The 23,843-nt window shown below is 48.9% G+C and overlaps 1 protein-coding gene across 8 annotated transcripts in view; it reads left to right on the top strand.

Annotated features, from left to right (window-relative positions):
* TNIK (TRAF2 and NCK interacting kinase) overlaps window positions 1–23,843 on the top strand; it is a 376,119-nt gene that overhangs the window by 278,596 nt on the left and 73,680 nt on the right. For all 8 annotated transcript variants that reach the window (XM_026007747.2, XM_026007749.2, XM_026007748.2 and 5 more), the window contains exons 10-12: window positions 4,235–4,410; window positions 9,367–9,433; window positions 12,880–13,084. In XM_026007747.2, the coding sequence (XP_025863532.1) occupies window positions 4,235–4,410; window positions 9,367–9,433; window positions 12,880–13,084 (448 nt within the window). The remainder of the gene's footprint in view (window positions 1–4,234; window positions 4,411–9,366; window positions 9,434–12,879; window positions 13,085–23,843) is intronic.

The raw sequence follows: 23,843 nt of genomic DNA on the forward strand, positions 1-23,843 counted from the left end.
GTGGAGATTTACACAGGCAAAGAAGCACTTGATCAAGATCATTAGAAAAACCTTAAGTGCTTCTCACTGGAAAGAGACATAAGGTTCCCTGGTCCAAGCTACTGGTGCTCCACTTGAAGACCAGAGGCCCTGGTGTGGTTAGCTGGCTCCTCCCTGTACAGCCAACCTGGAACCCCCGCCTTCTGCCTTCACCCCCAAACTTTCAGTCACTCCTACTATTTTATGAAACACCGGTTCTGATTCTTGGGTTGTCAGACACTGTTTGTTTGTTTAAGATTGATTTATTCATTTGAGACAGAGCATGAGCCGGAGGGGCAGAGGGAGAGGGAGAGAGACTCCTCGCTGAGCTTGGAGCCCGACACGGGGCTCCATCCCACCACCCTGAGATCACGGCATGAGCTGAAACCACGAGTCCGACGCTTAGCCCACTGCACCACCCAAGCACTCCAGGCACTTTTGTTTTTTTAAGAAACGACAAAGCTGTGTGTGTGTGTGTGTGTGTGTGCATGTTCTAAGTGAAATAATAATAACAGAAAGCAAATATCAGAAAATACCTCCGATTAACTGAACTTGCTAGCAGTAATGTGACTTGGGACTTTATTAAAATCAAAACAAAAATTGCTGCACGGTTGTTGTTGTTGTTTTTTAATTGACCTTTTTTGCCCGGTCTCCTTGGAGATAATGGTCCCGTTGACTCTTCCTGCTAGCGTATCTAATCCAAACATATGTGCAATAATTCCCTTTTAAGAACACTACACTATTCAGTTCAACAGAAGTTGAATTTCCAATTTCTAGCCCCAGACCTAACAGCAGAGAGATACTGCTGCTGCTTGGTGATGGTCGCAGGTTGCCAGGACCTTGTCATCATCGTGGGAGTAAAAGTCATAGCAACAGCAAACATACATGCGGTGTCTATGATGCAACGGACGCCGTGCTCACTCTCTTCCATCAATTCATTCCTTGAATCATCACGACGTTCTTTTGAGATAAATCCTAACAATATCACCATTTGCAGTCAGGGAACTGGGGCACGGAGAAGTTAAAGAACCTGCCCAAAGTCACACCGTTAAGAAGTGATAGAGCCCAGAGTAGAGAAATGGGGTGGTTCTGGGCAAATGCAAATTCTGCAGCTCAAATTGCATTTAGAGAGTCCTGTGATTACCAAAAACTTTTAGCCCGACAGGTTATAATGATTAATGTAATCATCTTTCGGGTGTTTTTAATGCCTCTAACACAATTAAATATACAAACAGAAAAACTCTGGGAAGATAAAGTGGTGATGCAGGTATTAGAACCAGGGCCTCAGACTGTAAGCGCCAAACATTAACATTTATCTCTCCAGGCCAACCCTGGGGAAATTAGTATTACTAATCTTAGGCTTTTTTTTTTTTTTTTTTTTTGAGACAGAACTAAATTACTGGCAGCAGAGATGCAAACAATAAAGTTATATAAATGTACTTTAAACCCATCAGACCGCTCAGCAAATAGTCAAGTGGTGTTCAACATAGGGGAAGGGATTTTACTTTTAATTAAATGTGTAATTAAGCATATTGATTCTTTGGTCACGCTAACTTAAATAAGAGACAATGAATCTTTTCTTTGAAGATTTGTTTTAAAGTAAGCATTATTTTCTCTTCAAACGGTACCATTTAAAGAAGACATGAGGTACATCGCCAGCTTTGTGGTTCAGCACATTTTTTTTAAGATTTTATTTATTTATCATGAGAGAGAGAGAGACAGAGAGAGAGAGAGAGGCAGAGACACAGGCAGAGGGAGAAGCAGGCTCCATGCAGGGAGCCCTATGTGGGACTCGATCCCAAGACCCCAGGATCACGCCCTGAGCCACCCAGCTGCCCCGGTTCTGCACATCTTGGCTCGACCTTCGGGCCCAGAGCTACTCTCCTGAACGTCTCCGAGGCTTCCTTCCCAGCAGAAGAGAGAGTGGGAAGAGGAGCCTGTACTCCGGCTGGTTCTGCTGTTCTGCTGACCTCTGATCGCGGTCTCCTCCGAGAGATACCACTGCCTTTTTTTGGTTGTCAGCACTGGGGAATGGAATGTACTGTTTATCCAGCCTGGATCTCATTTTTAAATTGGGTGTGATTTATTTATCGCCTTCTAATTAATAGCTGAGCACTTTATAAAAAGAAAGCACTTCCTTCGAGTTGCAAGCAGAAGAAACAGGGCTTCCATTTACATTTCTCATGAATATTTAACAGCTCCCTGTCTTAATTTGTTTTTGTTTTCATGTTCCTGATCCTGATTTCCTACCTCGAAGGGTGCCGTGTGGAATGTGTCTGTCTCCTTACGCAGGTTACCCTCGTTCTCTTCGGTGTGTTCCCTAGGACAGCCCATTATTCCATGATGGGCTTTGTTTGTCTGTTTGTGTTTTTGTTTGTTTGAAGCAAAGTCTCCCCTTCGATTATATCACATTGGCGCCTCCATGGGTTTGTCTGGTGGGCCTGAAGGAGAAGGCATATCCAGTACTATCTCATCTCCAACCCTCCCTCTCTATCCCTCAGAAGCACAGATTTGCAGGCTGCCATTCCCCACACTTGCCCAGCACTCACCTCCGATAAGCACGCATGCATGCAGTTGTCCATCGAGCATTGGAGGCTGCAGGTAGCGGCGTGCTCGGGATGCAGAGATAAGTGTGGCACACCTGATAGAGGGGACACCAGTGTGGAGGCCGCGGGGGGCATGGGCTGAGGGACATACACGGAGGTGCGTGGGGTGTCCACCCTGCTCTTTCTGTCTTCCACAGTCCACAGGGTATCTGATCCTGATTGATCCTGGGGGGGACCCCCAAGCCTAGCAGGGTGCATCTACTTTGATGTCAAATAATTTAAAAGCTTGAACTGAGCTTAGACATTTATTTAGGGAGGAAGAAATATTCATATTCGGTCCTTTAAACACATGGAATAAGATGAGACGCTGCGTGGACCTGGGCAGAGGTGGAGAGCCGTGCAGATGCAAGCGCCCTCTTGCATTTGAATCTTGAAGAACAGGTTCACCACGGTGGGTGTCGGCGGGTGTCCCCTGTGGCCGGGGCAGCTTTCCGGCCTGCAGTCTGCGTGTGGAGCCAGCTGGTCGACCTCAGGGAGCTTGCTCAGGGATCTGTTCCTGTGACTCCACAGCGCTCCACAGGAGGGCGACGGAGGGCGCGGGCTGGATTCCCTCCTGCTCCCAGCAGAGGGGGAACCGCCAAGAGCGTGATCAGAGTTCCCCTGAGGTCTCTAAGGGTGCTATGCCCAGCTGCCGGGGGAAGCACATGCTTTAGAGTCGTGAAGTAATTATTTATGATGCCGGACAATTTCTTGGAACTCTCAGCAAGAACATGCATTCCCAACTCCTGAGTCACAGCTGAAGTCCACCGGTGATTCCTACCACAGTGTGGACTTGCAGCCTACTCCTGGGTATGGTATCTCTCACCAGCCCTCCCCTCCCCTGTGCGTCTTTGGCACAGGGTTTATCTTTGAGGCAATAGTGCCTTTCTAGAGGGAGATAAGTGCATGTGTGGGTATGAACTTAGTCCTTAAGTTTCCGAGTCCTTTGGTTGATAGCGAACATACACATACACCCTGTTCTTAATAATTGGAGTGCAAGGGTCAAAGGTAATTTTGAAATTGCCAGTGGGGAAAAAAGTTACCTAATCAAGTTGACTTTACCAAGTAGGAATCTTTCTCATTTCTACAGAATGTCCTCCTCCTTCCCTGGCCAACCTTGATTTTGCTCTCCGGCAGCTTGCATTTTCTGCCTTCTTTAGGCCGCTCACCTCAGTGTGCCCTGGTGGGTGGTGTGCCCAGCCTCAGCCTTAGCTTTTCACTATTTCCTATCTCCCTGAGCTGTCTTCCCAGAATGATTTCCTCTGCATCCTTTCAAGCCCAGCTCAGGTTCCCTCATTACACTAGAACTTCCAGATGTGATTCTCACCAAGGCCTTTCTCTTATCTGATTCCTTTTGGTTTCTTGTGTGATATTATTTATAAATCTGGGCAAAAATGCTCTTATGCATGTGACTCCCATACATTGGCTCAATTTTGTGTTGATGGTAATGATGCCTTTGAACTCCATTGTGCCTAATAAAATTCTAGGCCTACTCTGTGATCGGTTGATTCCTATGTTGACTAATTGAACCTGCCTTCTTCTTTTTCTCATCATAGTGTTTTAGAAAATGGAAGGTCACTTTTTCGTTGGATTGCCTTTTTATCTTTGGGTTCATCTCTTTCGCTTGACAGGTCAAAAAAATTCCAGTCATTTATTGAGAGCTGCTTGGTAAAGAATCACAGCCAGCGACCAGCAACAGAACAATTGATGAAGCATCCATTTATACGAGACCAACCTAATGAACGACAGGTTCGCATTCAACTCAAGGACCATATTGACAGAACAAAGAAGAAACGAGGAGAGAAAGGTTAGAAGCACATTTGTAGTTTAGCAAAGGAAACAAAAGATGGAGTGAGTCATGGGCTCTTGATATATTTGGAGGTGGCCGTGGGGCTTTCAAACGGGCCTGCGTTATTCTCTAGTGTGAAGGGCTGCCTCTGAGCTCGCAGCCTGTAGGCATCAATGGAGTGAGACTGTGAAATGGAATCTTCATGAAAGGATACAACTGTAAGGAATATCACCTTCTCCAGGCCCTGACAAAGAGTCATGTTGAGTAATACTATGAAGTGGTTTAATATGACAAGTGATTTGCTTAGTTCAAATGAATATTCATGTTTTGAAGACAAAAAATTGACAGAACACACACAAAAAAAGCACTTAGTTGACATTTTTCTAGACTGGCAGGCTTCAACATTTAAGTTTTTGTGCTCTGAGGCCCATTTGGAATTTATTACAGAAGTCAGATGAATTTTCTAATAGTCACAGAGTTGCCAGACTTGATATACAGAACCCTGCACGTTGAGCTAGAAGATCATTTCATGCACTTGTTTATTTTGTAGATTCAAAACCCTTATCTCTGGTGGCTGTAGCTGGCTGAGGCACCACACACTGCCTTCTCAGTGCATTAGTGGACAGGAGTTCAAACTTGGAGTCCTGGGACTGTGTCCTGGTTATTGGAGTAGAGACTCAGATTTCCTTACCTAGCATCCTGACCAAGGAGAAAAACTCAGGTGGTCTGGGGCCGGTTTTGTGCCTCGGTGGGTGGGAGGTAAGGAAGATTGAGGTAGGGGGAGGAAAGGGAAAGATCCAGAGGACAGACAGGGTGAGTCTTCCCTGGGTGGAGGCAGGAGGAGCCACAGGGCAGGGGGGAGGAGGGATGACAGCGAAGAGACATTACAGGACTGGCGAGGTGAGCATGTGGGGAGTGGGGAGTAAAGGGGAAGCCAGACACCTAGGGTGAGAGGCACACGGCCCTGTGCTTTTCCTCGCTTCTGTCCTGGACACCCTTCCTTTCTGTTCTTTCCAAGCCAGATGGAGCATTGGAGGGTGGGGGGCCTCACAGGACGGAGGGTGCTCTGCTTTCATTTGGCTTCCCCTTCTTTGCCTCTGCAGTTACTGTCTGTAATATGGCAAGGTATGAGCAGGTGTGTGGGGTGGGTGGTGAGCGGTGCAGGAGTCAAAACCACGCAGAGGTGAGAGCGGTAGGGGGCTGAGGCAAGAGGAGAAGCCCTGAGTGAAGGTTCAAGGGAAGAGTTTCTTCCCGGCTGCCAGGGAAATGTGCAATCAAGTTCGTCTCAGGAGTAGGAGGTTATAAGGCTAAGCTAAAAAGGAGACCCATCGCCTGAAATTGATAAAATATTATATTCAACTATCCTGCAATTGTTTTTTAAAAAACATACACGGTTAAATGTTTGGGGACCACACTATTTTTTTAAAAGATTTCATTTATTTATTCATGAGAAACACAGAGAGAGAGGCAGAGACACAGGCAGAGGGAGAAGCAGGGTCCCTGTGGGGAGCCGGACATGGGACTCGATCCCAGGACCCCGGGATCATTCCCTGAGCCAAAGGCAGATGCTCAACCTCTGAGCCACCCAGGCGCTCCCCAGACTATTTTTATTTCCAGTGGTAAATAGGAAATGAAGCTTCATTGCCTATTTTGATCGAACATAAAATTCTTACAGCACTGGAAAATAAATAAATAAAAATCCTGCACAAGAGAAAACAAAAAATAAAAAAGGAAGCCCATCTCCAGTTATTAGTGGGTGGGGAGGGATGAGCTGTCAGTCAGGAGGAGCTGGGAAGGGAACTGGAGAAATCAGGAGGAACCAGGCATGAGAGAAACAGGTAAGTCAAGATCAAAATGTCCCAGGACTGGGCCACCTGGGGGGCTCCGTCAACTGAGTGTCTGACTCTTGATTTCAGTTTAGGTCATGATCTCAGGGTCATGAGATCAAGCCCAGTGTCGGGCTCCACACTGAATGCTGAGCTCAGGGTCTGCTTGAGATTCTCTCTCTCCCTCCCTCTGCCCCTCCCCAACCCCCGAAAATAATTCCAGGACTGATTTTTCATCAAACATGCAACTATTAAAGGCTGACTTTTTAAAAGGGAAACTTATTTTCCTGCAGGCCTATTGTTTCTAGATTCAAATTCTGAGTGGAGATTCTAGCTCTAATCCCTGAAGGGTTAGATGACCTTCACCCCAGTTTTCTTATCTTTAAAATAAGAGAGAGGATATAATAGTGACCACTATCGCCTGGCATTGTTGCAGATTAAATGAGATAATGCATTAAGATGTTTAGTACAACGTCTGGTGTATAAACATAAAAAATATTAGCTACTCTTACATAAACAGTTCTTTATGGACTTACAAGTTTTCAGAACAATTCAGAGTTACCTTCTGGGAACTTGTAACCTCTTTCTTTGCCTTTGACCTGTGAGTAGAGTGGGTAAAGCTTGTGCCTTGGGTTTTTTTCACTTCTTGGGGGATCAGATGCTAGAAGGTGACTCAGAACTCCCCATTCTATGACAATAGATTATTTTTAACGGGTTCCTTCTCTGCAGAGTAGGTGAGTATGATTCTTGGTAGGAGATGTCCTTAGGAGTTACCCAGTAATGTAAGGAACCTAATTCTGTGTAGGTTTAGAGCCATCAGAAACCTTCTTTTCTGTCTGTTCCCCAGAAAGAGAATCCATCAAATGAGGTCTCATTCCATTTGCTCAGTTTCACCAAATGACTTAATTTACTTCCTCTAAAAATTCCACACTCTCTTAGTAGCTCAAAGACCAGCTTTTGGTACTACCGAACAATTATTTTTTAAGGATTTCATTTATTTATTTCAGAGAGAGAGCATACAAGTAGTGGGGGGAGGGGTGGGCAGAGGGAGAAGCAGACTCTCCACTGAGCAGGGAGACTGAGGCAGGCTGGATCGCTGGACCATGACATCATGCCCTAAGCCAAAACTGGAATTTAAACAACTGAACCACCCAGGTGTCCCACAATTAAACAATTTTAATGAAAATTCATTATGATTTTTTAACCTGATGTTATTTTTTCCTTACGTTTGTTGACATATGCTAATTTATGCCAGTAACATAAAAGCAATAAGACCAGATTCTGGTGAAGTATTACAATTGAAGGGCCTGACAAATGAAGGTTTTACCTTAGTAGAAATATTTGGATCAATTGTGTGCTGCTTTCCCTTGCTAGAATTTCCTTCACTAGATAAAATCTCTGCAGCTTCCTTCAAGCTCCCTGTTGACCCATTTCAGGAAAGTTTGGAATAGTAAACTTTCAGTGTGGAATATTGAAACACTTTACGAAGGTCCTTTACATTTCCAGTGCGATAATACTCAAAAAAATAAGTCGTCTGAAAACCGCATACGTGTCTAAATATTTGAAGCTAACTTGTGATTTTAAAAAATACACTTGAAGTCATGGTGCTTTTGGCTCCTTTTCATTATTCCTTTACTGGCTGAAGAGTCTGGAAGGCAGTGTTTAGTTCTCATCAGATGTGCTGCTTCCTGCTGGTAACACAGCCAAATTGCAGTGTTAATTCCTTTTTCGGAACTAAACCTCCCAAGTTGTAATTACTAACCCACAGCTATGAAAGGATAATAGTAATGTGACACTCCCCCTCCTTAAAATTAAAAGCTCCTCCAAAATTCACCCTTGCCCACAGAGAAGTCCTCAGGGGGGGAAAAAAAAAAAATATATATATATATATATATATATATATATATATATATATATATATATATATGTAAGGATCAAGATGTCCTAGCACATGTGCTGGGCTTACTTATTCCATCTGCTTTTGTCACAGCCACACATCTAGCCACTCACAACTCCTTGTGAACATGTCCTGCATGCCCTGTAATACTAGCAGGCTTCCTCACGTGGTTATGTTGCTTAGAATGCCCTTTGGCCACCACTTTTAGCTGCCGTCCGCCTACAGGGCCACCGACATTGCAAGGCCCAGCTCATCTCCTCCTCAAGAGACTTTCCTGTCTCCTTCCCCTATTATGACCAATGGACAATGGACTTTGCGCCTATCTCTGATATCTCATTGCTCTTTTTAGGCCCTTCTATTTAGCATATATATGCTAAGAACGCTAGTTTTAAAGTTGGACAAGTTCTGGATCGAATTCTAAATCCAAATCCCAGATTGATTGACCTTTTATTAATAAGCCATTGGTTCTATCACTTAACCTCCTGTCATAGTGTCTGCGCTTGAAACGTGGGCAGTATGCTAAAGGATTGTTAAGCAAAACAAATGAGAGAACATAGGTAAAGTATCTAGAAGGGTGACCAGCATGGGAGACACTCAATATGGATTAATTTCTTAATAATCATGGCGGATCTGATTACCTACTTGTCCACCTTGCCCATTAGATTCTGATCCGCTCCAAAGCAAAGACCCAATCTTATTCATTACTACATGTTAACCTGCTTTAACATATTACTGAATTAAATGGATGTCCCCAGTGGGTCATTTAACTCCGTATTTCTGATAGCACGTTGTCAGATTTCCTTCTGGTGTTTATCAAGATATCTAAAGACTAATCTGTGGGCACATGTAAGTCTTAATAAAACTCCTGCTTGAGAAATGATTAATAGGACAATGTGTTAATAGTGGGCCAATAAAAGATCGGTTCACGTGGTCCTCTAATGGGAATTAACACAAACTGAGAAGTTATTTTTCGGTTCCTTATCTTGACTTTCATATGAACAGCAGGCATCAGGGACAGATATCTGGAATCAGCTGGGACAGTCTTGGATGTTAAGTCCACGTACTTGAATCCAGGTGGTGGGAACTGTTAGATCACAAGTCAGAAGGCCTGGAGCTGTCCCAGGTCAGCATTAATGACAATTCTTTGGGCCTCAGATTACATTATACATATATATACACGTAAGAAGAGGGTGGGATTGACTGAACTGTAGCGTCCTTTGGTGCACTAACATTCTGTGACTCTCTCTTTAGATGAGACCGAGTATGAGTACAGCGGAAGTGAGGAAGAAGAGGAGGAGAATGACTCAGGAGAGCCCAGGTAGGAGAGCAAAAGCCAAGTCTTATTTTCACGTTCTGAATTGGGCGTCTGTGAAACTTGCTTCCTTTTGATTTATAGGTTCATTTTTAAGAATCCAGCAAGGTGGTCTTATTTAATTTATTGCCCATGAACCTACTCATTAATTTGGGAAAATGTCCCCAGGCAGACTCTTACAAAAACGTGGAAATCAGCGTATTCTTTATCTTGTCCCCTAAGATTTATGGTCTCTATTCTCAGACTTTGTTTCCTCACATATGTAACGTGTAGAATGGGTAGGAGGCAATTATCTGAGTAATCCGAGACTCCAAGTGCCTAAAACTGTGACTTTCAGGAGACCTAAGTGGTATCTTTGGACTTGACACATTCAGTTCGTTACTTCATACGTTTGAGAAGCCCATTTCAGCAGCCACTGTCCTTGTCACCTGTCTTGGTATTTTCACCACAAGCTAATCCAAGAGGAAATGATTCCCAGGAAACCAAATCACACTCTGGAGGGGAACCCTAGATAGAAAATTACATGCTTATTCCAGTTGTCACATGTTGGACCCCAGGATCAATGTTGCTTTATCAGTATCATCCATGCATTTTGAATTTCACTTGACATTGATTGCAACTTTCTTCCAGTGTGCGTATGAATAATTAAGGTTAGGGTGCTCACATTTCAAGGATTTGTCTTCCGTGAGAGAATTCAGCTGGTGGCAGTTCAGCGAATTGAGGGTACGGGCACATACACCATGGTCAGAAAACATTTATTGGGGAAAATGCACAAGCAGAAGGCTCAGTGGGGTATATAGGTCTCCGTCCTCCAGCCATCCAAGGAGGGACTCCTGTGGTCCCATACTGCTCAGGAAAGGGGCCAGCTCGGCCACTGCTGCTAGAACAAGCCAGTGGCTTCTTTCTTTTGAGTTAACTCAGCTCTACCCAGCTGGATTATTGCTAAACTGATGGAAGAGGGAGGGACTTAGAGGGCCATCCAGTTTTTCTCTTCACCTACTAAAGGAATTTTCAAAGTCAAAGATTGAAGAATTTTTCCTTCCATCCAATACTCTACACATTGGCTACCCCCAGTTTAGCTGCATAAAGATGACGTTTGTCAAATAGTGACATGGAAAATGAACGTTCTTGTAAAGGCAAAGAACCGAACGCCCTGCTTTTCAGAGAAGTTGCGTACTATTTTTATGTTTCCCAAACTCACCCGGATGTCACGTCAGGACTACTGACCATTCTCTATAGAACTGAAAAGCCCTGTTTTAACTCGTACTCGCTAACCCGTGTGTTAGGAGTCCCGTAGCGGGCTGACCTAGCCGTGCCGCAGCACTTCAATGTGTCATCATATCACATTGAGGATTCTGTTCCAAGTCCTGTTTTATGGACACATGTAATCAATCTTCATGAAATCCTGAAAAGTAGAAAGGGACAGTGGTTATCTCATTTTAGAAATGAGGTAAGAGCTCAGAGGTGGCACCCAGGCCACACACCAAGTCAATGACTGAGCCACTACTACGGCTCAGCTCGCCTGACAAAGATTCAACCTCAGTTTGTATTCATGGAGCATCCTCGTGTGCATGGTGAGGCCGGGTTCCCCACGTCCTGCCGCCTTTGCCCAGGGCTGGTGGCCTGTGTACGTACGCACTGTCGCTCGGGGTTTGGTTTAGTGTTCTACACAAAAGCTGGAAGTTTTAAAGGAGGTTTGTTCCTGGAATGCAGGCACTGTCTGTAGGGCATTATGAACGAAGCCCTTTTCATGTCATTTTTGGGCATAGATGGCAGTCACACAGCACAGCAGTTACACTGTCCATCACAGCACGATCCCCTCATCAGCTGCCGCCAAACCTGTTCCCCCTGACCATTCGCCACCCCAGTTTGCGTCACCACCACTGTCCGGGTGCCAGGATGAAACCTGCGAGTCATCGCTCACTCTCCACACCAGATCCATCAACGGGCTTCAGGTGGCCTTGCTTGACCTCCTGCCCCCTGCAGACAGTCATCCATGCAGCAGCCCAACAAATCCCATCACGTCCCTCTCCTGACGATAACCTCTCCGCGCACGGCTTCCATGCTACGTGCCTTACCAGCTCCTGTCTCCTTCACTCTGCTCTGGGAAGTCCTCATAGAGGTCCCACCTGTCCCTACCACTGGCCTCCCCATTTCTTCCTTCTGGAAATGTTCTGTCCCTACCTCTTCATGGGACTGACTCTCCATCTTTTGAGTCTTAGCTCAGCTGGCACCTTTTTAGAGGGGTCTCCTCCGATCACCCCCTCTGAAGCAGAGCCCTTCGCCCCCGTCCCCGCCTCCCACCACTGTACTCTTAAACTGTTACATCTTTTGTCTTCTCTGGACCCTGTTCATATGGGAAATTATGCTATTTGTAGTCACTTGTCTAATTATTTGTCTGTCTTCCCCACAAGACGGTAACTAGAGGGAGAATTTGTTTAGCTACTGCCCATGTCCACGAGAGCCTATTACCGTGCCTGCTGCATACAAATGGCTCACCCGTTATTTAACGGGTTTCGGGTGGAAGCTGCCAGAAAGATTAAAAGAGCTAGGTTTGCATGAACAAATAGGAGCCCTGCCTACCACCCCTCCCCCGTTAGGCTGCCACACTCAACCAAAGAGCCCAACTTTGAGTTGTTCACCTGCAGTTAGATGTGAATAGGGCGGCCCTAGACCACTGGGGAAGTAGGTGCTGTTCCTTTATGGTGTTTTCTGTCCTCTTTTTCTTTCTGTCTCACACACACACACACACACACACACACACACACACACACATGCTCATCTATGCACAATTACCATTTTACAGATGAGAAGACTGAGGCCCATGGTGCTTAACTGGAATCTAGAAATCAGGGAGCCGGGTTGAAGTCCTAGCTACACCATGTGTTCAGAGCCAAACCATTCCCTGTTCTCTAAGCATGGGGCAGAGAGGCAGCCCTGGCTCTCAGACGCCGGCCGGCGTGGGTTCGTGCTCCACTCTGGGGTTGGCCTGGACTCAGATGTCCACCCTCCCTAGCTTATTGCGTCTTCCCATGAGCAGCCTGCCTTGGCCTCCTGGGGTTTGGTGCAAGGAGTCCCCGGGGTGAGGATGCACCCCTAGTAGAGCAGGTTTCCTTACTCTCCCCGTGGTTCATTTTTTCATTCACCAACTCTGTTCATGCCTTTCCTGAGCATGAGAACCTGCAGCTCCGGCCCGGGGGCTCACTCCCTCACCTTCAGAAGCAGATCTGCGCGGGTCACAGGGTGAGGGAGCCTGTGCACAGTGCTGGAGGCAGGCGGTGACCCCGGGAAGGCCGGTGACCGCAGGTGCATGCCCTAGTCACCCGGCCAAGGCGGCGAGCCCTGGTCCGGGGTTCCGGGAACTCGGGTACTCTGGGGCGGTCACCAGCGGCGCTCGTGGTGGGGGGCAGCCCAGCCGGCGCAGGATCCCCAAGTGTGTCCCCCGCCCGCAGCTCCATTCTGAACCTGCCCGGGGAGTCCACGCTGCGCCGCGACTTCCTGCGGCTGCAACTGGCCAACAAGGAGCGCTCGGAGGCGCTGCGGCGGCAGCAGCTGGAGCAGCAGCAGCGCGAGAACGAGGAGCACAAGCGGCAGCTGCTGGCCGAGCGCCAGAAGCGCATCGAGGAGCAGAAGGAGCAGCGGCGGCGGCTGGAGGAGGTGAGGTCCACGGGGTCCCACCCTGGGCCCCCCGGGATGCCGGGTCCCACCCCCGGGCCCCCATGATGCCGGGTCCCACCCTGGGTGCCGCCGTGACCCCGGGGTGCACACTGTCACCTGCAGAGGGGGTGAGGCCAGCCTGCTGTGACAAGCCGAGGACTCCCCTTGCTGGGGGCGGGGACACGTGTGACCTGGTGGTCGCGCGGCCTTGCTGTGGTGGCCTCAGGGCAGGTGAAGGCTGGCCCCCCCCCTCCAGGCAGCCCCCGACCCCCAGACCTAACATCGGCCCCCTCCTGGGCTCCTGCCTCCTTCCTGAGTCCCGCCCGCACTTGTCATCCTCGAGTCTCCCGTGGACCGTAAGGCTGAGCCCAAGGATGGGAGGTGGGGCCGTGTCCCCCGGGCGTCACCAGCCCCCGGAGGCCGCCGTCGGGCGGGCGTGAACTAATGCAGTGACCGGAGGTGACAGCCGGTGACTGAGTGTCCCATGTGGACACGCGGGACCTGCCGAGCCGTCCAGCGGCTTCCCGGGTCCCTGTGCACGCCGTCGGCATCCCGGCAGGTCCCCAGCGCCAGGGCCACCCTCGCCTTCCCCAGCGGCATCGCTGGCACCTGTGTGGGAAACCGCCCCCCTGCCCCAACGGCCTTCCCCGTGTGTTTAGTTTAAAACCCCTTTCCTCTGTCCGATAAATCAAAGCCTCTAGACGATTCGGAGGCTGAGAGCCTGGGCTGGTGGGAAAGTGGGCCGGGAGATGAAGGTAAGCAGCGGCCGGGCAGTGGGGTGACAGCTGCCCCAGCCGCTCCCTGCTTCGGAGCCGTGGCCGGTGGCCAGGCGGGAGGTGCTGCGCCTCGGCCCCAGTGTTCCTGGCTCAGATCAGCGAGGGCCTCAAAAAAGAAAAAGAAAATTAAAAAGCTAAAAAGTAATCAAAGAAATCTGTGAGGGCCTCAGTTCCGGCTCGCAGGAAAACCCCATCGACCTCACACGTCCGCATACCAGGCCGGCGACAGCAACGTCCCAGGTGCGACCAGGCAGCGACTTCTGTGTGCCGGCTCCGGTGAGGTCCTCGGCTCCGTCCCGGATCTCAGCGGCTGTCGTTCCGTCTCCGCGAGCATCCCTTGCCCCTCGGGCAGAGATGCACACAAACCCCGTGTAACACGGAGGAAACTGAAGTGCAGGGAGGGCAGGTCGTCGGTCCTGGGTCACAGGGCCAGCGAGTGCGCAGGGCTCACACCCAGGTGTGTCCGATCTCAACGTCCCCACGAGCCCAGGACGGGAAGTATAGATAAGTCACCGAAGCCTTGGACTGTGAGCCTCAGACCTGGACCCTGCAGGCTCCTGCGGGCAGCAGTGGGCACGCGAAGCACCTTCGGGTGTAAGTGTGCAAGTCCGCTCTGGTCAGTGCGAAGACTGCGGCGCACCAGACGTTCACCGTCCCCCTCTCCTGTGCTAAGAATCAGGCTGTAGACTGAGCCCCCGTAGCGCGGGGGGCAGAGGGCTTCGAGGGGTCGGCGGCGCCTTCTTTTTTCTCTCTCTCTCTCTCTCTCTCTTTTTTTTTTTTAAATTTTAACATGAGAACTTTTGGCCCTTGAGCCTAGATCCTCAGTTAATGCAAAGCCTTTCAAAGGACGCGTGGTATTATTTTGTTTTGTTTCGATCTCTATTTTCTTTCCTTCTTACCTGGCATGACTTATTTGAGCTTCCTATTTTTTTTTCATGACTTGCTAAAATCACATTTTCTAACACTTCCCAAAGCATTTGCCCTTTGACAGTTACTCTGTTCCACACTTTACCTGAATCGTCTCGCTGAATCGTCGCAGTAACCCACAGTCTCAGAATAATGCAGCTGAGTCTGAGAGGTTAATAACTTGCCACAGGTCACACAGCTTAGGCAAAAAAAAAAAAAAAAAAACCAGGTTTCGAGCCCAGGGGATAGGATTCCAGAGCCCGGGTGCTGTCACTGCCTCTCGGCTGAGAAGCCAGTCATGTTTGCCCATATTCTGTGCCCCCCGGCCTCCGCTTCCATAGTCTTTTTTCTTTGAGAACTTAAGGAGTTTTGAGCCAGGGCAAGAGCTGCACCCAGCAGGTGCTCTTCTTTGCGATGGGTTCTGGTTCTTATGCTCAGCCGAGGCCTCCTCGTGTCCCTTCTTTGGCACTTTCTGGAGCCTCTGTCTTGGCAAGTCAGAGTTCAGACCCAGCAGGGTACATGCACCCATGGGGACAGACCCGCTAAGTTCCCACTTGCACCAAAGGCAACAGTGGGCCCAAGGACACTTTGCTTTACGCACCACAGTGCGTGAGCCCTGGCTTCTCCAGGAACACTTATAACCGTGGGGCATTAAGAGATTATGGTGGCTTTATCCATTAATCCTTTGTCTTGCTCCTATTGCTCAACAGGAAGACGAAGAGATATTCGATACTCAAATGGTTGTAAATTCTGAACCCATACATAACAATTGTCTCTGCCACCGGGAACTCCTCTCCTGCATCCTGCCCCTGCTGCCCCGGCCCGTGGTGATGACCTTGTGGTTCCAGAGTAGGAGCTTGGACTACGCTGGCACACGGAGGCACTTAGAGCCCACAGTTAGACTCGCGAATTTAGCTTCAGTGTGGGTCAGGTGGGCTTTTGTAGGCGTCCTGGGAAAAATCATTCCCATTCTCAAATGCCCGTCAGATGCCCCTTTGGTGACACAGGGCTAGGTAAGCTGTAGCCTTCGTCTTCCCCAGCCGTCTCAGATGTCACCTCCTACCAGAGCTGTGGTTTCTAAGGAAGCCCTGCACGTCCTTTGCTATTTATGGATAACCATGTGGATTTGGGTAGTTCTAAATCTGCATATACTTAGAAGGACTTTGTACACTGGATGTAGTCATTTATCAGCTTCATGAAAAGGACATGGCTTTGGACCAATGAAATGTCGGGTACAAGGCTTTCAGCTTTTGACCAGCGATAAAGTACAATTTATAACTAAGTTCCAGGAAATTGATTAAACGTAGCTAAGGTGAAATGAGTCCCTCAATAGTGAGAAAAGTACAAAGAAGGCCTCTTTTATTGTTATTTAGTTCAATAAAAATTCCTACCGCTTGGCCTAGGAAAGTCCCTCGTGTTTATTCTCCATCATGGATGGAGGATCCCAGAATCAGGGGCAGGATGCAGGAGAGGAGTCCAAGAATCAGTAAGGCACTTACCCTGGTCATCTTTTCAGACAGACGAACCTCGGCCAAAAGATTTGTGGTGATGCTTAACTGTGCTCAAGAGTTTTGGAATGATTTCAGGGATTTTTCTTTTTCTTTTTTTTTTTTTTTTCAACTCGCTGAGAGCATTCTCTATGCCTTCATTTGGAGGAGAATATCTTTAAGTCACAGGAATAATCGCCTTGACCCCAGGGGCACCAAACTGCTCAATGGTGGTAAGTTTTATTCTTCAGAGAATTGTGTTAAGTTTTCCAAGACACCTGCATCTCACTTAGTGCCTTCAAGACCATCAGAACACCGCTCGTTATAGAAACAGCCAGTTCTAGCTAAGAGATATTATACTGTTTTGGTTCTATTGCCTGAAAATAAAATTCCTTTTAAAGATTTTATTTATTTATTCATGAGAGACACAGAGAGAGAGGCAGAGACAGAGGCAGAGGGAGACGCGGGCTCCCTGCTGGGAGCCTGATGTAGGACTCGATCCCGGGATCACGACCTGAGCTGAAGGCAGACCCTCAACCACTTAGCCACCCAGGTGCCCCGAAATTTTTTGTAAAGAAATACCACCAGCACCTTATTGGCCAGGCATAGCGGAGCCCGGACATAAAAAGTGAGAGCCTGGCCGTCTCACTGTGGGTGAATTTCCTAGAGCCTCTAACTTCTTATTGCGAGCTTCTTATTTCAAGGACATTGGGTTCAACTGTTTTTCTAAAAAGGGCACAGTAGAATTAAAAACTTTTTCCTAGTCCCATAGGCAGCCATTCAACGAATTTCGTGAATTCATCCCTCTGCTATGCTGGACGCCAGGAACACAGTCTGCCCGGGTGCTCACCAGATCTGTGGGGGAAACAGGCATTGGGCAAATAGCCACCCAAATAGCCATTCATTACCATGGCCAGGGTGCCGCGGTAGGGAGGAATGGGGGGCTAAGGAACGGGGGTGCGGGGATGGGGAAGCAGCCCAGCCTGGCCGGGAGGACGACTGGGGGGGAGGGGCCCGCGGAGATGGTAGGTGGGGAGGCCAAGTCCCAGTCCTGTAGGACTTCACAGGCCAGGTTTAAGATTCTTACATTTAATCCCAAGAATAGTGGGAAACCATTGATGTGTGTTAATCAAGGGAATGCAATCGGATCTGCATTTTTCAAAGGAAACTTTGGCTGCTGCAAGGTTGAGTGACTGGAAGAAGCAAGGGTGGGTGAGGAGGCCGAGTCAGTGTAGGCCAGGGAGGGTGACGTTCTTGTGGGTGGGGTTGGGGGCAGCGGGGTGTGACAGAAGGGGACACATTTGGAAGGGATGCAGACTGGGCGGGAGACGGCTGACTAGATGTCACAGAGGGAAGAGAGAAAGTGGTCACAGGACGTCCCCCGTGCGGACTGGAGCAGTGGAGGACCAGGTGTGGGAGCAGGACCAGATCCGTCTGGAACGCGGTGAATTTAAGGTGCCTCTGAGGTGGCCAGTGGTGAAGCCAAGGGTGCAGGTGGATTATATGGAGAGAGCCAGGCACGGGAGGTCGGGGAGGCGAAACAAGGGGAATTGCTGGCCTCGGGCTCTGGGAGTGGGCCCCGACACGAGGGGGGAGCGTGGGCCTGACCCCTGAGATCGCAGAGCCGGAGAGGGAAGGCCAGCAGAGAAGGCTGATAAGGGGCCAGAGGAGAACCGGCGCAAGGCAGAGAAGCTCGAGCGGCCAGCACAGGCACGAGCTAAGGGCCCAGCTTCGCAGCCCACTGCCAGGGGTCGAGGGAGTTGACCGCGTCGTGGGTTTCAGTGGCAAAGAGGCTATGTAGAAAGGTCGTTTCGACACCGTCAGTGGGACTCTCTAAAAGTGCATTCATTTCCTGTTTGGGAGGAAGGGAAGCAATCTGCTCAGCCGGTGAGATGTGAATTCGGGTGCGAAGACGTGGCTTAGGTCTGAGGGCTGCCGTGCACCCCCTGCCCGCCCTGGCTGCTCTCCGAGTCTCCCCAGCCCCGCTCCCTGGGCTCTGCAGGAGCCCCCCCGCCCCGCCACCCCGTGCAGTTTGTTCCCACCCCCTAAGGGACACTGGGGAGGAACCGGGAGGCTGGGCCTGAAAGCACTCTGTTCTCAAGGCCTCGTCCGGGATGGCTTGAAGGTTGCCAACGGGTCCCACCTTGGGCTTCCGTTCAGAGGACTCTTCAGAACTACATGCTCGTCCATTTGGGGTCAGCTCTTGCTCACGTTCTCTCTGAGCATTTGCTTCCACTTGGGGTGAGCAGACTGGTCTCAGAGAAGCTGTGCCAGCTGCAGCCCGAGCCCAGAGCAGCCACAGGTCAGCTAGGTTATTCTTGGGAACCCATGTGGTTTCTCCCAGATGTTTCTAATCTTTTTCTTTTTAGAGAGATTTTATTGTTTCATGAGAGACACACACAGAGACACAGAGAGAGAGGCAGAGACACAGGCAGAGGGAGAAGCAGGCTCCCTGCACGGAGCCCGATGTGGGACTCGATCCCAGGACCCCAGGATCCCGACCTGAGTCGAAGGCAGGTGCTCAAGCTCTGAGCCACCCAGGCGCCCCCTCCCAGATGTTTTTAAACCAAAGAAAAGGGGCCGGAGGTAGACGGGGAATTTGCACATGTCTTTAAGGACAACGTACTCAAGATCTGAAAAGTCCCGTGGGCCTCGGAGCATTTGGGGGAGATTCTGTTGATGGTAGTGTTTTGGTTAACACTCATTCTATAGAAGTTCTTCGTGCCTCGGTTTCATTGTAAAGCTAGAAAAATAGTAGCACTTCCCTTCCAGGACTGTCACGAGGGTTAAATGAGTTAGTGCATGGAAACCCTTGGTTGGACTGTGACTAACGCTGAGAACACACTTGGTAAATGTTAGTTATTATTACTGGAGGAGATGCCTTTGGCTGACATCAGAGGTGTAATTTCCAAAAGTTTAAACTCTTTCATGTGCAGTAGTAAAACCCTCTTGAATCCGTTAAGATCAATATACCAAGAGGACCCCCAGGTGGCTCAGCAGTTTAGCACCCACCTTCAGCCCGGGGTGTGATCCTGGGGTCCTGGGATCGAGTCCTGCATCGGGCTCCCTGCATGGAGCCTGCTTCTCCCTCTGCCTGTGTCTCTGCCCCTCTCTCTCTCTCTCATGAAAAAATAAATAAAATCTTAGAAAAGGGGGAAAAAAAAGATCAATGTACCAAAAGGTAAGCTTTTATTCATGTCTTGGGGAAGAATATTTGTATACCAGTTGAAATTCATTTACATCCTTAGGAGAAAAAAAATGTATGTCGATGGTTTTTAAACGACTGGATGGCACATTAGTGCAGGGGCCAAGTGTGGCAGCTTTGAAGCTGCAGAACCCAGGTGTCATTCAAGCTGCGTGGCCTTGAGCCACGCACGGACCCTCTCGGAACCCCAGCTTGTTTATGCGCACACTCGACGTACGGTATGAGTTGCAGGATTGTTGGGAAGGTAAAGGGAAGCAGGTACACGGAAGGCGTGCCACAGTCCTGACACAAGAAGGATTGTCGTTGCTCAGGAACATTTTGTTGTTGTTTTGGAACGGAAGATCCCAAAGTGGTTGTTGGGTTTGTCTAGAGAGATGGCATTTCCCGTTGTCTGCCTTCCTTAATTCGCTGATGTGCCTTCTCCGTTTACTGTGACATGTGGACTTTTCCATCCCTTTTTTGAGGGCTCTTTTCTGAGCGTCCCTCTCATTGTGTCTTGCTGGGGTATCTGTCCGCGGGTGAGTTAGCCTTGTCCCAAGCCTCAGGGGAACCTCCCCCTGGAGAAACTCTGCTTTCTGACTTATTCTTGTACCTGTATTTTTTTTTTTTTAAGATTTTATTTATTTATTCATGAGAGATACAGAGAGAGAGAAACAGAGACACAGGCAGAGGGAGAAGCAGGCTCCATGCAGGGAACCCGATGCGGGACTCAGTCCCGGGACTCCAGGATCACGCCCTGGGCCGAAGGCAGGTGCTAAACCGCTGAGCCACCCAGGGATCCCCTCGTACCTGTATTTCTTGCTGTCACTTCTGACACTGGGTAATTAGGACGCCGTCATTGCCACCAAGTAGCTGCGTCAAATCTTAGGTCCTACCAGTACTGAAACAAGACCCATAAGAAGGTAGAGATCTCGTCCTGCCTCAGTAGGAAGCTTCTGGGGGGCAGGAACTGATGTGAACCCTTTCCCCAAGAGGGTAGATGCAAGGCAGTCAAGGCCACCTAATAAACTGCCTGGGTTTGAGAAAAAATGAGTGGGAAATAGCAGAAAGGGAGACAGAACATGAGAGACTCCTAACACTGGGAAATGAACTAGGGGTGGTGGAAGGGGAGGAGGGCGGGGGGTGGGGGTGACTGGGTGGCGGGCACTGAGGTGGGCACTTGACGGGATGAGCACTGGGTGTTATTCTATATGTTGGCAAATTGAACACCAATAAAAAATAAATTTATTTAAAAAAAAATTTTTTTTTAAAAACTGCCTGGGTTTGAATCCAGCTCTGCCCAGCCTGCCGCCTTTGTGATCTTGGGCGAGACCAGACTTCTTTGTGCCGCAGGTTGCTTGTTTATAAAAGTGCCGCTTCCAAGGATTAAATAAGTTAATACACAGGAAGCACTTAGAGTACTACTCCCTGGCGCTGAATAGGTACCTAAAGGAAGTTGAAGAAGAGAGTCGCACAAGGGGAAAATCTTTGTATCCCATGATCTACGTTGTGTTGCTCCCCCGAGTCATCTTTTCGAGGTGCTTGCGGGTGAGCTTGGGACACAGATGCAGGGGTACAGGGAAATCAGGGTGGCTTTTCACGGGTGCCACCTTCCCACCCACTGGACTGCACTCCTGGGCCCTCGGCCAGAAGAAAGCACCATGAACAAGAATAACTCCTCCATTCGGGGCCTAGGGTGTTCACTCATTGGCGCTGCTGAGAAATGGCCTTTAATCCATTTCGTCGTGAACGGTAGGCACCCTAATGTGCCTGGCGAGCGGCCTCGGGTTGGAAGCCGAGCAGCCCTTCATCCCTGAGTGTCGTTAGCATCCGCGTGGAGCCTGAGCCCTTCCTAGCTGGCCTTTTTGTTCTTTGGGTTCAATAGCTGAACAGAAATTATGAAACAGCTGGGAGCCAGGCTGGCAAACTGGATGCCCACTGTCCCGGGCGGGGCCTGCCCGTGGGCCTCTGGCAGCGGTCCACGGTCACACGCGTGTGGGGGTCACGCTGGTGCTTCAGGAGGCCGTGTGTCCATGTGGTCTGCACAGCCGCAGGGAACGCTGCTCCCCAGTGCATCCCAGAAGGTTCCTTGTTCTGACTGGCCCACCACGCTGCTCGGTCTCCTGGACCCTGTGATGGCGGGGGTTTCCTAGTAGGGTGAAGACGGTGGGCTCACATTCCTGTACGGCAGCTTCAGATGTCACTACTGTTTGAAATCCTTTGGTCCAGACCCCTTCCTCCATTCCCAAGGAATGGGAAAGACGGGTTAGCATTTCATACTCCGAGCATTTCGTACTGGAAAAAAGCCAGTGTTAGGAAGCTCCTGCCCCTAAGAGCACCTTAGATGGATGCCAGGGCCGGCTGTCCTGGGACAGCATGGGATTCCAGTATCTAGGGTCTTCATGGAACTTCTTTTACTGCATCTGGTCTGCATCTCTGTTCTACAGTCAGTATTCCTGGTTGTCCCCAACCGTGGCACTTTGACAACAGTAGCTTCACAGTATTATTTCAGATGACTTCTACCCTGGATTGTTTTCATTTCCCTCTTGTTTTCTTCAGTGCGCAGTTCTGTAGAACCATAGAGGCTGGAGAACGTAGGAGACCTCAAAAGTAATCTAAGCCAATTCTTCTTTCGAAGCAAGAATCCCTTTGTCAATAGTCCTCGGATAGTCATTTAACCTGTTTAACATAAAATTTCTGTTTATATGCTTAGAGGCGTAAGGAAGCATATCCTGTATTTGAGCAGCTCCTAATTTAGCTATGTATCCTATTATCGACTCAAGTCCTTGTGATATCCCTGCATTAACACTAGTTATGCCAAAGAAAACCACATCACCTTCCACATCAGCCCCAGAAATGTTTGTGGCAAGGAGAATGTTCTTTCCCAGTTGTCACCAGTTCCCCCAACCTTTCCATGGATGATATGATTTAGTGTCTCCAGTACTATCCCGATGTGGGACACTGTGTTAATAAACCGGTCTCTGACAGGCTTGTTTTCACAAGATCCCATCTGAGAGTCTCCTATTAAGGCTTCCAAATGGTGGCAGAGGGATTTGGAGGTATATCTGCACTTGACTTTTCACTAACCTATGGAGTCATAGGTACTCAGGATGTCATTCCGGCTTCCCTGTATGGTACCCAGGAAGACCCCAGTAGCCGCTCCCCTGGGTGGAAACTGTAGCTGAGAGATAATAAGGAGCTTGATCATACTGACAAGCTCCCGGAGAAGAGGCCAAACCAGAATTCTTCATTAAGCCTTCTCTTAGCTCAGTCCAGTTAGAACTTTCATTCATTCATTGTACTACATGCGTGAAAACCAGCTTAGCACACAGGTACCCAGATGGTGCTTAGTGATGAACTGCCTGCTGATCAAAAGTTGGCCCGAGAACCCAAAGGAAGAGCTTCATTTAGGCAGTTAATTTTCCAGGAAGTCTCTGAATGGGTAGGTTGAATGGTTTGGCTTTAGTAGCATAAAGTAAGTCTAAAAAGAAAAGAATGAGGCCCGCCTGGTCTGTCGAGCTTTCTCACTGGGTCTCCATGGACTATGAGGAAAGGTAGGTAAGAAAGCAAGGATGAAAAGAAGAGAAAATGGCCAACTTGAAAAAGCATAAGATGACATCTTTCACTTTGTGTATGTAGATGTCTCAACCAGCTTCTTTCGAATCCACAGAGGTGGCATGGCAAGAGCCAGACATAGGGTATCGTCCTGGCTTTGCACTTAGCGAGTGAACCTGGGCGAGGTATCGACATGTGTGTGCCACGGTTTCTTCATTTGTCCAATGGGGACAGTGACGGCAACACATGCCCCAAAGGGTTGTGGTGAGAATTGATGGGTTAATATGAGTGAAGGGCTTGGGGCTGTGCCTGGCCTCATGGGAGGCACCGCCTAGTGTTTGTTCAGAATCCTAGTGTTGGTTGCAGGGAACCATGCCCTTGCCCTAAAAATGGATGGTTCACAAAGGTTTTTCCAAAACTGAAATGTGAGCAAGTCTTAAAAGGGCTAACGAATGCCCAAAGGCCCGAACATCCCTCCTCACAGCTGCTGTAAGGCCTGTTAGAGAACAGTCCTACTTAAGTGAGGGGCATGTGTGCTGTGAGGTCGATTCAAAAGGGCACACTGGGTCCTTTCACTCCAAGTGTCTTTGAACAGAGAGCTTCTTTGTCGAGGGGATGGTTTGAGGTATTTGCCAAGGAGCCCAACTTGGTCCTGTGTCAGCTGCTGGCCTGTTTTCTGGAGGCCAACTCAGGTCTTCCATGGTCAATGGGGTCCTCTCTCAGCCCTTCCAGGATGTCACCCAAGTTGAGAAACAAGTGGAGCTGTTCAAGAGCAAACCCAAATTCTACTGTTTCACTTCTCTTTCTGATTTGTTAGTTGGGCTTTCCACAATACATCCTCACTTAGGCTA

This window comes from Vulpes vulpes, chromosome 3, assembly GCF_048418805.1.
Source record: "Vulpes vulpes isolate BD-2025 chromosome 3, VulVul3, whole genome shotgun sequence".
Classification (NCBI taxonomy): Eukaryota; Metazoa; Chordata; class Mammalia; order Carnivora; family Canidae; genus Vulpes; species Vulpes vulpes.